The 14270-nt window shown below is 32.2% G+C and overlaps 2 protein-coding genes across 2 annotated transcripts; one reads left to right on the top strand and one right to left on the bottom strand.

The window, feature by feature from the left end:
• Nucleotides 1-686: 686 nt before the first annotated feature.
• Nucleotides 687-4105, bottom strand: LOC134281326 (deleted in malignant brain tumors 1 protein-like). Its single transcript, XM_062763810.1, has 3 exons — nucleotides 3400-4105; nucleotides 2640-2775; nucleotides 687-867 (listed from the first exon to the last, which is right to left on the bottom strand). The coding sequence occupies exons 1-3, from the start codon at nucleotides 4103-4105 to the stop codon at nucleotides 696-698; spliced, it is 1014 nt and encodes a 337-aa protein (XP_062619794.1). The 3' UTR covers nucleotides 687-695.
• Nucleotides 4106-6279: 2174 nt separating this feature from the next.
• On the top strand, nucleotides 6280-11718 carry LOC134281315 (peroxisomal membrane protein 11C-like). Its single transcript, XM_062763800.1, has 4 exons — nucleotides 6280-6573; nucleotides 8926-9107; nucleotides 10183-10263; nucleotides 10802-11718. Exons 1-4 carry the CDS (start codon nucleotides 6355-6357, stop codon nucleotides 11031-11033), a joined length of 714 nt encoding a protein of 237 aa, XP_062619784.1. The 5' UTR covers nucleotides 6280-6354; the 3' UTR covers nucleotides 11034-11718.
• Nucleotides 11719-14270: the final 2552 nt, after the last annotated feature.

The following is a 14270-nucleotide window of genomic DNA, read 5'->3' as shown; positions in this document are numbered from 1 at the left end:
GCACTAGCTTGCTTATCAACCAAATTTATATAAACTTAATATGTGTTTCGTACACTAGTATCAGATTCTTCTTGTGTATATGAATCTTAGATAGACAAGGTTGTGCTTTATGTTTTCTGAAGTAAAAAGTATCTCAAATTTGACGAAATTCCATTAGAATGGAGAAAATTAAATAGCATGTCCTACTTTGGCACCCTCTCGAGACCACCCTGTACTCGTTATATTAAAATTAATGCTGGTTTTAAAACAAAACACACTTTAAACTGTGTTTAGATTTTAACATAAAATATGGGGCCAAATTCGGTTGATATCACACCTTGTTCTTTCTTATACATGTAGTTTACAAATAACAAAACGGTATTCAATCAGGATATTACATTGAATTACAAGAAATAAACAAAATTTTGGGAAAAAATCATTCATGTGGATCAAGTTGAAAACAAACATTTTGAATTATAATGTTCCATGTTCTAAGACTTTAGGTATATCATTCATCAAAGAGTTACCAAATAGAAATGCTCTATTTTTATTAATATGTCCTTTTCATTCAAGTTTTTCTTCTACATTTATTTCAAACAAATGTCTTACAATTAATCATAAAATAAATGTACATAATTAATAAGATAAAATATTCTCATATTGTTAACATAGACTTCGTTGGTTGAAATGATAAATTGTTATTTTTCCTGCCATTGCTAACCACAGGACACTCCGGCATCTTCACTATGGCCACAGTTGTGATGTCTGAGTACATTATGTGGACAATAAAAGAGATCTGATTCATCTCCAGTACATCCTAAATCGTCATATATAATCGGTCCTGATCCTTGTCCAAAATGGTGATAACCATATGCTACTGCATTAGTCCTGTGTTTGTGAATGATACATATATCATATTGGTTTCTTTATGACCTCATAAACAAAGATCTGATTATATTTTACGAATACGATGATATGAAAAAACAATGTCATGAAAATAGATATACCGCAAAATCAGAGAATGTGCTTAATTAAAAGAAATAACTTTTTTTTTTTTTGAAATGAGATTATATATATACACATTTGCAATTCTATTTTGTAAAGAAAACCGTGTATTTTTCAGGTTTAGGCATTGTTAAAGTATATATCACATATTTTCGAGCATGGTTTATGTAACATTTTTTAGCATCGGGATCGATAGATCCGGGGCGTTTATTGTTTTTGTCCTGTCTGTTTGTCTGTTTATCTGTCTGTTGTCAACTTTAACCTTCGCCATATATTTTAAACCATGAGAGATAGACACTTCATATTTGGTATGCATACTCCAATAATTAGACCCAAAGGTCAATGACCTTTTAACCTTGACTGTGACCTATATGCTAAATGTTGCTTTTTCAAACTTTAGCCATAGCTGTTGAACCATGAAAGATAAAGACGAGACTTCATATTTGGTATGCTCCACTAATGAAGCTCTTTCAAATGAGAGCAAGGTCTCATTGACTGTGACCTACATGTATATGCTAAAAATAGTTTTTTTTCTCGAATTTCACTATAACTTTTGAACCATGAGAGATAGAGAGATAGAGATTTGGTATGCAAACTCCACTTATTAAGTTCTTTCAAATTACACAAAGATCAATGATCTTTTGACCTTGACTGCTACCTACCGTATAAGTTATTTAAGCGCGGATTTAATTTTGGCATTTTAAGCGAGAGTGCTGAGATCCTGAAATTGAATATCGCTAAAAATTAATTGCGTTTAATTTATAATAGCTTTTTTTAGTGAGCATTTTAAAATCGCTTAAACGGATTCTCGCTAAAAATAAAATACCAATTCTCAAGGAGAAATCGCTAATTTTGCGTCTTATACGGTGTATGCTAAAAAAAAATTAGCTCTTTCAAACCTTGTTGCCACCGGGCGCATAGTGTTTCACCTACACATCTTGTCATATATATTTGAGTGCAGTTTTGACTTATTTGCATACGAATTTTGTGATACATTTACTATTCACTCACGGGGTAAACATTATTTGTAAGATAAATAAATTTAAGCACAAGTCCAAAATATACGGAAGCCCGTTGAGGCCAGTTCAGAGAAAGAAATATTTTTATTGCGTTTAATCGGAATGATTATCGCGTTTAAATGCAAAACATTGCGTTAAATTGCAATACTTTTTGCGTTTATAAGCAAAATACTTTGCTTTCAATCACAATGTTTTGCGTTAAGATACAAAGAGTATTGCGTTTACATGTAAGTGCAAAAAATTATTGCGTTTAAATGCAAAAAAATATTGCGATTTAACGCAATATTATAGCAATTATTTAACGCAATAATCTTGTGATTAACTGCAATAATTTTTTGCAATTAAACGCAATAATATTGCACTTAAACGCAATAATATTGCGATTAAACGCAAAATTATGCAATTAAACGCAAAAAGCATTGCGATTAAACGCAATAAAAACTATTTCTTTCTCTGAACTGGTCTCAACGGGCTTTCGTACATTGTAAAAAAAAATGTAAAATTTTCTATGTGACAATCACAGCTTTCGATTACAGTTATGTATCTTTTTTTGTAAATTATATAAATTAAAATTGAATGATTTAATTCTTGACAAACACATTTCAGACTTCTTGAAATGTATAACTAAATAATTACCAACTCTTTCCAAGCATACGACATACGACTTTGGCATCATTATTGTCGAATGCATCATCACAAACTGTTCCCCATGTTCCAAGAAATCGAACTTCTACCCTACCGGAATTCGAACCACCACCACCTAATCTTATTCCTAAATATTTACAATATAAAACATGTTATCAATTATCAAATCAAACTTGTACACCCAGACATTTAATTGTCAACATATAAAAGGGTGTAGTGACTTTGAAACCCTTACATGTAATGTCATAAATGGTAAGTACATGTATCCATCACAATGATTTAAAAACTACTTCACTCTAAAAAGAATATTAAAAAACCAAAACCATACTCATATAAAGTAAAACACATTGTATTAAAATTTATTTAATATATGTATGATAGCATTGTTTAATCTAGTCGAGATATGGAAGAACATCAAAATCAAGTTCAACATCAAAGTTACTTAATTTTGTATTTAAACGAGCTTTTATTTTAAACATGTTGAATAATACAATAACACATCAAATTCAGGACGGTTTAGAATACTAGTAGTTAGAATAAGTTACATGTAGCAGTGTCTTGGGACAATTCGTAACCACTTGCACATCCGTAACCGACAATCATCATTTTAACGATAGAATATTCTGTCCAGGTTCAGAAGAATATTTGTAACAAATGGACGAATTAAGATCTAACGTTACATGAGACAAACTTGTCAGGCAAAGCAAAATTTCATAGAGAGAGAGAAAGAGAGAGATATATATATATTTACCGTCAGGTTTAATAAAATTATAGAGAGTTGTGTTCAGTTTTTGTAGCTCGGACAGAAGGTGTTGTCTTTTTGAATCCAGAGAGTTCGTGGTCTTTTGAAGAGCTGATAACAACGTCTGATTGACGCTGTCAATAGCTACGGCAACCTTGTGTACTGCCGTTTGTAAAGATGTTTGTTCTTGGAAAAGGGTTGTGTTTAAGATATCATGTTCAATTTTAATGTTGTTTTGTTTTCTGTTTAAAGAACTGAGTTCCAGGAAAATGGTATTGTTTATTTTTTCATCCTTGATTTCATTGTTGTTCAACGAAAGTGTGAGGTAACGAATAGAGTGTTCCATGTTTGACAGTCTTTGCGTGATAACTTGTAATCCTGTTAGATTGTTCAGATGATCAAATTCTTGCTTAATGGCATTAAAGGAAGACGTCAAATCGAGGAATTTTGACATCAACTGATTCACAGTGCTAGAAGTAACATTGCTGTCAAGCTTTTGGTTATTTTTCAGAGTTTGGATTTCCTGCTCCTGAACTTTCACTTTGGCTTTTAAATCCAAAACTTCTTGTACTAAAAGTGAGAGCGTGGCATCGCGTCCAAGCGGTCCGATTGTCGTCGTGGACTGCACGTTTGTATTATCTCCGTGAAAGAGTAGGCCATTGTTTTCTGGAAAAAGAAAAAATGAAAGAAACAAACACACCCCCTTTCGGTCCATGTTAAAGTCGTGTTATCTTGTCAGGGTGTGATATTTTAAACTGATAATGCTTTGATAAAATATTTGTTATTAATATGGTTATATTTTTTTTTTAAAAAAAGGCCGGGGGGAAAATACAGCAGGTATAATTTTTGTCAGACGACATTTAGAATGTCAATTTTAAAGAATACAGTTCCGCAGCAAGGAGGGTTGATAAAAACCTTGTTGTTTGCCTGTTGGTTTGATTGAAGCATTCAGTCTTTAGGTTTCATGGAATAAAATTTTTAACATAATTTTCAGCGTATACCGGCAGGTCTATCCTCCTTTCCCGAAACATCGCTGCGGAACTGTATTCTTTAAAATTGACATTCTAAATGTCGTCTGACAAAAATTATACCTGCTGTATTTTTCCCCCGGCCTTTTTTTAAAAAAAAAATATAACCATATTAATAACATACATGTACTCAGTAAATCAGAAGCTATTGGTATTACATGTAGTTTTAATATTATATATTGGATTTTGTGTACAGTTTTTAGATGGCACATTGTGCAATTTAACAGGCTTATTGTCAGTTGAATGTCTTTTTTTTTTATTTATCTCAAATCAGAAGGTTGCCAGGCAAGCTAAATTATATAAAGAGTGTATATTTCATCTTGACACACAGTATTTAATCTGTGCCGGTATCAGTTGGTTCATATAAATAAGTTTAAGTTTGGCCAAAGTTCAACATCATTAATAAGTATTGTCAGGTAAACATGGTAAAGATAAAAAGATTTTAGGTTGAGAACTTGAGGTACGTATAAATGTGTTGCAATAGTTCGATATGTATACTCTGTTGATGTTTTGTCAATTCATACATTTTTAGGTCGGGATGCAATTACTCGTATTTGTTTAGCCATACACTTCTTAATTAAACTCTGGATTTTTCCTCTAGAAAATATGGGTATTTTGATAAGACTTTTCTCAAAACAATCTTTTTTTTTATTTTTGGCCCAGCGATATGTAAGACTTAATTAATTCTTTTTCTTACTGCTTGTCACTCATACTAGAACATGTAGAAATAATAAATACATGTAACTACTTATTCGGGGTTTTATTTTCGAATGAAGGACAAGATTCTCTCTAAAAAGGAAAAAAATCTAGAAAAGGCAAATTTTGGGCGAGTATCTTAAATAAAACATTATCTTCACAAGAAACATATAGCTGGGTCAGAAAGTATGAATCATATCTAAAATCAAACCAAGACTTGAGAGGCCACATAGAGACATTAGACATTAAGATCATGTTAGAATGGAAATGTATGGCATGTCTATGGGTATGGTTAGCTGCAGAACTTTAGCTCTCCGAAAAAATATATATTGACAGACTGGAGAGCTACAGTGCCACCCATTTAAAAAAAACTGTATATTTATTGCGCAAAAAAGTTGCGCTGTTTCTAGATTTATTTCTCCGTGTTTTTAAAACTGCTATCTCAAAATGTTACCAACTGTGTGTTTCTAACATATTCTGTCACTGTTACCATAACAAAACATTCATTATAATTGTTTATAATAGCACTCTCGGCCCTGAAAATATCGCCTATGTATACTGCCATTTTGGTTTGCAAGATAATTCTGTCCAACGTGTTTCGTATGGATGTAAACTACGAGAGTACTTGATAGAGAAGTAAGGACTTTTTTGAAATCCAGCTTTTTTGCAACTGAGGTGAGAATTTGGAAAAAATTAATCCAGATCGAACCGAGCACACTTTTTTGTGCACAATAAAATATACAGTTTTTCAATGGGTGGCACTTTAGCTTTCCGGTCTGTCAAATAAAAATTTCGGAGAGCTACAGTTCTGCGGCTAGGTTTTTTTTTTCTAAACATCTTCTTTTGAAAATTAAAGAATCCAACTTGAGGCAGTATAGATTCAAGTTTAATATCATGATGTAAACTCAGCGAATACCAGCGGCTTCACTTGATCTAATCAGAACGTTTTATCCTAAATATAATGATGTCATATGAACCATTTTCGAGACCCCGTTTGATTCATTATTCTAATCACACTCGATCCAGATCCCTTCCCGTTTTTAAAAGTGTTTTATTTCCTTGCATGGTCTGGTAATTTATTTTATATACATATATCACATATACATATATACCTAACAACTGAACCTTTAAAAAAAAATCGAGAGCCAAAAAAAGAACATTACGGGGTCACTAAATCAAACGCACTGCGTTACAGATATTGCCCAGGCGCAGTAAATCGAGTAGGCCTTTATTTGTAAACATGGAGCTCGTCCGCATGCTGGAGAGTTATCGAGGGAGGGACAAAATTATTCGTTTGTGTACCTATGCCGCCATGTGCGTGGGAGGCAGTGGGCAGGGGAATTTCCACAAGAAATTACTGACCATTTCCGCGGAATTAGGTGGTGCTAGAACCACCATGCGATTATTTGACGACCTTTCTATGTTGTTTTCTAACTTGAAGTACGGGACAGGTGCGCAGGTGGGACGATCTACTTATTGAACCATGTGTGATTTCTGATTGCTACTTTCGGTTTGCTTTATATATGATTAATACAAACTGATGCATTTGTGTATTATTCAGTTTTTACGAATATTGGATTTGTTGAGGGGGAAAATATAATTATTTGCAAGTGGGGAAATGGGGGAGGGTGGGGGGGGGGGAGTATTATAACTTTGAAATTTAAAAAAAGATAAAGTTTCATCACTAGGTAATTAGGGGCAGAATTAAATAGCCTACACATTTTCAATAACCCAGTCTGAAAGTAAAGGTATCAGGCGTTATGAAATTGTCAAGATATTTGTAAATATGTATAATCATTATAATTATAAATTAGATGAAAATATTTGCAAGGATACATGTATTTTCTGGTCTAACAATATTTTACAATAAAATTCAGGGTTCGACACTAACTTTTTTATGCATTAGTCCAGCCGGACTAATGACCTATAACTTTTATTAGTCTGCGGGTAATGTTATTAGTCCGCCAAAAATAGAGAAATAAATGATGAAATATTTATAATTTGTATAGTGTTTTTATTATAGTGATTCTTTGTCAAAGATTCCTGGAAATAACGGGAATAGCGAGTCCGTTCATACTCCCGATCTTTTTTCTCAATACTAACGTCTAACTTTCGCTTCTTAACATTGTCAGTATCCAGTTTAAAAAATTCTGAAATTTTCTGTTTCTCAATTGCGGCCTGCGTGTCAAACTACTAAATCATGATCACTGAAACAGTTACCATAATCTTTATCATTCAACTATGCAAATAAGCGTCTTTTTGATCAGGACTTTTGACCTCCCGCCATGCATAAAGAGCTAAAAATACATTTGGGGTTTTCCAGCAAAATGTCGCAAATCGAACATGGATAATTTTTCATACAAGCAGTAATTTTAATTAGTCCGATCGGACTGACTAGGCGCAGATTTTATTAGTCCGACATAAAATTCGTTAGTCTGAGACTAACGGACTAACGTTAGTGTCGAACCCTGTAAAATGGAATGATGGGCTTGTTCATCTTTGCTAGCCATGTGTCAGATTCATTTACCCTCATCTCCAAATGTCAAGGGAATCAAGATGAGGCTAAATGAATCAGACACCTGGCTAGCAAAGATGAAAGTTGTTTTGTGAGTATGGTTTTATTATTCACCATGTACATGATGAAAAAACATCTATTTAAATCAAAGTCACTGGGTGAAAAGTCCAGTTTCCACAAAACTGAAACTATACGGAAACTTTGCTGAAACTTGGCATTGAAGTTTCCCGTATGGTTTCTGCAATGCGGAAACTATATAATAGTTTCAGCAAGTTTCTATAGGGTTTCCGGTATACTGAAACTATTAGGTTTGTTTCCAAATAGTTTCGGCAAAACAGAAACCAATGTAAAATTTAATGAAATGTCAATTTAACGATACTTTTTAGTTTCAGTAGATTTCAGTTTCCAGAAACAATTGATTTCAATTCCATATGGTTTCCGCATGCTGAAACTAAACTGAAACTTTTTCTATTATTTTTTTTCAAAAGGGTAGAAAAATTAACTCATATGATCTTTTTACTATTGATTTCGATTCCATATGGTTTTCACATGCTGAAACCGAAGTAAAACTTTTTCTATTATTTATTTTCTTTCAAAAGGGTAGAAAAATCAACTCATATGATCTGTTTACTATTGAGACTAGTCTTCTTTTTCTGTAAATGTGTGTCACACTTTAAAGAGTTTAATCACAACCCTCTCTCTGAAATCTACCTTAAACATGTTCAAACTGAAGTTTATTTGTTAAAATTAAAAACATTTAAAAAATGATCATTACTCGTATACCTGTTATCAAAACTGGTACGATTCTCAAGAATGCAATTTTGATTTAAAATTCAAATTTTTACAGTATCATATGACAGAATGCATTTTAATTCAAAATGAAAGATATGGAGATAACAAACAGTTTTCAAGATCAGAAGTCCATAAAACAATATAAAATAGGAGCAGAGCAAAGTTGAAACATGGACCTCCAAAACATCATAGGTGGGATCAGGTGCCATGAAGGAATGAGCATCCCCTGCTGATCAGTCACATTCGCCATGTACTCCTTGTCATGATCGGGAAATCACGGAAAAATCTGTCATCAAATCAGTGTATAAATAATGGACAAACAATCAATCAGCATTTGACTATTTTGCTGACAAGGTCATTGTATCGACCATAGAAATTACAAAATGATGACTTTAAACGGGACTGCAGATATTCTTGTTTCATCAACTTGTCAAAAATTTACCTTTTTTAGAAATTATTCATACGTAGAGCATGTAATAACTCATTTTGTGATTTTTTTTTCAGGAAAAGAACCCCTTGGTTCGACTGATGAGTCTGGTCACAAACATAACGTACCAAATCTTCTTTCCTGTGGAGCACATCTATTGGCTGGCTGATAAAAAAGTACTCACTTCCTTCACACCATGGAAATGGGTTGTCGGCAGTATCGTGGCCTGGGCAGTAGCTCTGTTTGCAGACATGATCAAGTAATTTTCTTTTTAAGTGTACAATAATTAAGACATATTGCATGTATGTCAGAGCAAACACAGTTGATATAAAGAATTCAATTTTAGAGAGAAGCAAAAGTTTTGATCTCATCATCAAATTCTCTGATATTTTACAATATTATACATTTATTGACTTTGTTGGAGGGCAACATGCATTTTGTCCAACTCAAGAACCAAAATGTTTGCTTGAGGCCGTAAGGCCAAAGGCAGACAATTTGATTTTTAGGGTCAACAATGCACATTGTGCCCAAGACACAGTCAATAAATGTTTTGTTATACCCCGTCCTCTTATTTTAATTTTTTGGGACATAACATGCATGTTGTACTGTCTTCTATGATGTAACCTCAGGTCTGTCAGTGTTGAACACCAACGGATGCAAATGAAATTAAGCTCCGGACATTGTGTGTCGTAAGCAGTCCAGTATCTCATCAACAAGTCCAACATCTCACTCTGACAGAACTGGAAAGAACTAACATAGACTGTTGGCCTGCTGTTAAATCCATGTTCATTGTATACTTTTTTGTATATTATGAATAAAATACTTCTTAATCTTAAACCAAATCTCACTCTGACAGCAGTCAAACATAGGTGTTTTTGCCAGCTGACATTAAAACATTTGAAATATAAGACTTTTAATTATCAGTATAGAAATATATACTAGGAACAAATTTTTAAAATATAAAAATTATTGTTGTTATTGAGGTCAATACTATGAATAAGGAATACTTGTACCAAAGGAATCGGCATTAGTTTTAAAAAGTGCCAGTACTAGGTGTGAATTTGAGGATTTAAATTATCATGTTGACATAACAAAAATCCTCATAATTGTTTAACAATTTTAATGACTATAATATACAATAACCTTAGTCAATTTCTCATCATGTGAATTACCTCTTGTGTTTCCCTTTGAAGGCCTAATTGGAACCCCCTTACAATTACACCAAAAACATCTCTGCAAATTTATAGTCCTCAATAGGGGCCCAAAAAAACAGTTACAGTGAAAAAATTGTTACAAAATTAAAAAAAAAGATAACACTTTTCCTTATGCTACAGAATGGTTGCAAAAATAGTGTCTTTAAAGAAGGAACTCAGAGAACTTAGGAAACAAACATTGTTACAGTCCTCGGAAGAAAGGTGAGTTTATTGAAGGTATCTTGCGAAGGTAAATTTCGAAATTTTCCCTTTTTTATCACCACAGCTGAACTGTTAATAATTGGATAAAGTTTGTATAAGCCTTTGATTTGTCAAAGAAAAAAAAATACTCTGAATGAAACATTTTTTCTAAAAGAATTAAAATCATTTAATTTATGACAGAAGCAAGGAGCATGTAAATGTTACATAACATGTTTATTGCTAATCTTATATTACTTAATGTATATACAGAAAAGAATTTGCCCCTGTTTTATTTTTACCTTTTGGCCCTGATTAAAGTTGGGTGAAATAAAACAGGGAAAATTCAAAGAACATGTAGCCTTATTTCTCAAACAAAACTTTGACTTGGCAAATTTAAAAGGGGCAAAATTGTTGGCAAGTGCAGAAGATTGAAAATAACAAGGAGAGAAAATAACCCTGTATACAGTAATTAAAATTATTGTGATACATTTGGAGTAACATTAAACCATAATTATGTATAAATTACATTATTTTATAATCTTGTATTCATTTCATGTAGTGAAGATCAGGTGAGATCAGAAAGAAAGACAACTGTGGTTAGGGAGATTCAGGAGAGTTATCTAACCTTGATCCAAGACATGGCTGACTTCACAAATGCCATCAGCTGGCTACCTCCAGGGCTAGTCCTGTGGTCAGGAAAATTGTCACGCTTCCAGAATGGAATATTTGGAATGATTTCTTCTATCATTCTGCTTTACAAAGCTTGGCCAAGTAAGCAAAAAAGTTCCTAGTCAATTGTTCATGTAAATTGCCTTGTTGAATTATAAACAGTTTGTTTGGTGCTGAAAATCCATTTTAAGTTGTATTTTATGTACATATTAATTTGTAATTTATTGTATTCAAGTTAAAGATAATGTCCATAGCATGCATAAATTTATATGATTTTGGAATTCACCTAAGTGGAAGTTTGAAGTCTGAGCTCCTAATCAAAGTTGTCATTAATGTCGTATTAAAATTTTTACTGTTTCATTTTTTTCCTAAAGAATTACATGTACTAGATTAATTGCAACACAACTTGACATGGATTATTTATGTAAATGGAATTTAAGTATGTTAAAATGAATGGTCATGCCTCTTCTCAAGAACAATAGGAACAGTAAAGGAAAAAACTTAGCTGAATGCTTCCTGACATGGTGTAGGTTCTGGGTGTATTCATATTAGTGTGTTTTGCTATGTAAGACAGAGAGTATGTATATCATTCATATTTGGAGAGGGAGGGGGACTCTTACTACTAGTATTTCTTTCAGCCATGTTCACTTTATTAAATAAGAATTTTTATTTGCATATTTATGTTAAAACTTGAAAACAAATATGTCTTAAATTATATTGTAAACCATTACAGTTATCAAGCATTGATGCTTCTGATCTAATCTAGATACAAATTTAAAAACAAATTAGCCTTCTCATTAACCATAAGGGCTATAGATCACAGAGTACTAAACTGAAACTCTTGCTACTCAGTTGATAACTGTTGAAGTTGAAAATCCATGAGTTGCTACTTAGTTTTTGATGTATTATGTTGTTTTTAAAAATACATTTATGTGAGTGATTATTCAAGCATCCTTGATATTTTGCTTATTGTTCATGTGAGATTGTCTTGTATTTGTCTAAGCGAGAGACCTAATTAGAAAATTGTTGTTGTTGTACTTGCATGTATATAATAGATTTTTGTACTGAATTATAAATAAACGTGTATGTTCTGCTTCAACTCACTGTGATATTGAAGACCAATGAAAATCCTTGTTTTGTTATAACATAAATCGGATAATTATTTTAATGAATCCGTCATATTGTGATGAATGTAAATCATGCTCTGAAATAAGGATGATATGAAAATGTGTGTAATAGATTGTATTTTGTTATTGTCTTCAAATTGTTAAATTTTTACATTTAAATTTGAAAATAAATGCATAGAATAAACGTTTTTTCTTCATTGCTGATATCCTTTGTACTGTTCCAGAATTCTAAGTTCTACTGGTTATTGACCAAAAAAGCTTATGAGATGATAAGGTGTCCTGCGACAGTTTTAATCTGATTGCTTTCTTTGATACTACTTAGTTGAAATGTAGACTTCTTACAGCTAGATGAGTATTTTTTCTAAGTACATTGCACATTTTCCAGTAGTGTTGTCGAAATGCAGCGTCGAAAAATGACGAAATTGCTGAAAGAAATCATGTCAAAGGATAAGACAATAAAAAACTGTTTATCTTTCAACGTGATAAATTGATACTATTGAAAAGAACATTCTTTTACATTTTATGGTCTGAAACTTTGAAATTTTGCGTTGGCAGGTATCTTTCATGATGCTAGATTTCAGAAAATTTACCTGAAAAAATGCCATCTTTTTAACATGAAATGCAGTTGAACAGACGAGAAATACTTCTATCATCCTGCGCATAGAAAATACAGAAGTTCCATGAACTGCACTGTTTCTGTATTCAGGCAATGCTAAGGTATGCTTTAAAACGACGGATAGAAAGGCGGCTGCATTTGAAGAAAAACCATGAAAAAACCATTTGGTAAATGTCATAATGTATCATACAAAAGCATATAAAAATCCTGTGTGAATTATGTTAATGGAGTCGCAAAATAACGTTATAAATCACTTTTAAACGATTTTAGTTACCACGTTACACATTTGTTTTTAGTTATAACAATGTGATCTTGATTTCTGCGAAAAACCACGTGAATTTAAAAATTCTTGGGAGCTGTACATGTATTTTTCCTAACAGCCTGGGAGTGGAATATTAAGGGGTCTGTCCACCGGTATACATCATCGTCTTATCCGTGCATTTAAATTTATTATAAAAGATAAGTGTATTTTCATTTAATTAACTTAAAGGCTTCATCAATGATCAATATGTCCAAAAAGGTATTTTTTCAATAGCTCCAAAACTATGTGGTTTATAATGTTAAAACTTTTACGGTTTATAAATATATCGTTGATTAAGTTCAAGATCTAGTAAATAAGATGTGCCTACAGATATATCAAGTTAAGAAATAGATTTCTTTAATGGTGCTTTATAAGTATAGCTTGGCCAAATAAGGTGTTTCGAGACATAATTTGTAGGGAAACAAGAGGAAAAATCAAATTTGAAACTGTCATTTTTAATGAAAAATTAAGAAAACAAGTCATGAATTTGAGAGTTTTTTTTCAATATCAGACAAAGAAAATGTATTCAGATTGCCTACAGTCTTTCAGAAAACGGTAAATTGTATGTTCTTGGCTTCTTCTTAAAAATAATCTCAAATTTAATACAGGTATCGGGACTACTTTTCATGTTATTTCAAATCGAATTCCATGAAAATACTTCATTTCTACATAATTCTATAACGAGCCTTGCAGAATTAATGTATGTTAACATATATCTACGAAGGGCAAGTTGGACTTCAAAAGTCTCTGGAAATTAAGTTGTTTTCAATGCTTATTTTTTCGAAGTGTTAAGATTTGATTTCAAAAGTTGCATTACAAATGGCGAATTTTTAAGGGGTCTTGTTTTTATACATGCCATGCTTTTAATAACAGCCTTTTAGAGACCATTCCGTTCAATTTGCTTATTTCATTGATAAACACAATTTTTCTGCAATGATGGTTTTCACTAAAAGTACAGAGTTAAGCAGGTGTATTTTTTTTGATAATTTTTTTCTCGAGTAGCATACTTTTTTAAAAGAATAAATGTTTTTAAGCGATACTTTCTATCATCTGAACAAGGATATAGCTATAAACTGTAAAATTTTCAACTTTATTAACCACATTGTTTTGGACCTATTTAAAGAATCACTGTCTAGTTAGTATATTATGTCAGGGCATCAACGATAGTGGGAAACATGGAATAATTTGCATAACGGGCGAAGCATAAATTCTCCCATGTTTCCTTCTATCGTTGATGTCCCTGACATACTATACTAACTAGACAGTGATTCCTAGTATTTCCATTTCATTGTGAAATAAAATTGTAGATTTAGAC

The sequence above is a fragment of the Saccostrea cucullata genome, unplaced genomic scaffold, assembly GCF_032062105.1.
Source record: "Saccostrea cucullata isolate Sc308-1 unplaced genomic scaffold, CSIRO_AGI_Scuc_v1 ctg393, whole genome shotgun sequence".
Taxonomy (NCBI): domain Eukaryota; kingdom Metazoa; phylum Mollusca; class Bivalvia; order Ostreida; family Ostreidae; genus Saccostrea; species Saccostrea cuccullata.
The sequence above is the reverse complement of the archived record's forward strand: the minus strand, read 5'-3'. Positions and strand labels throughout refer to the sequence as shown.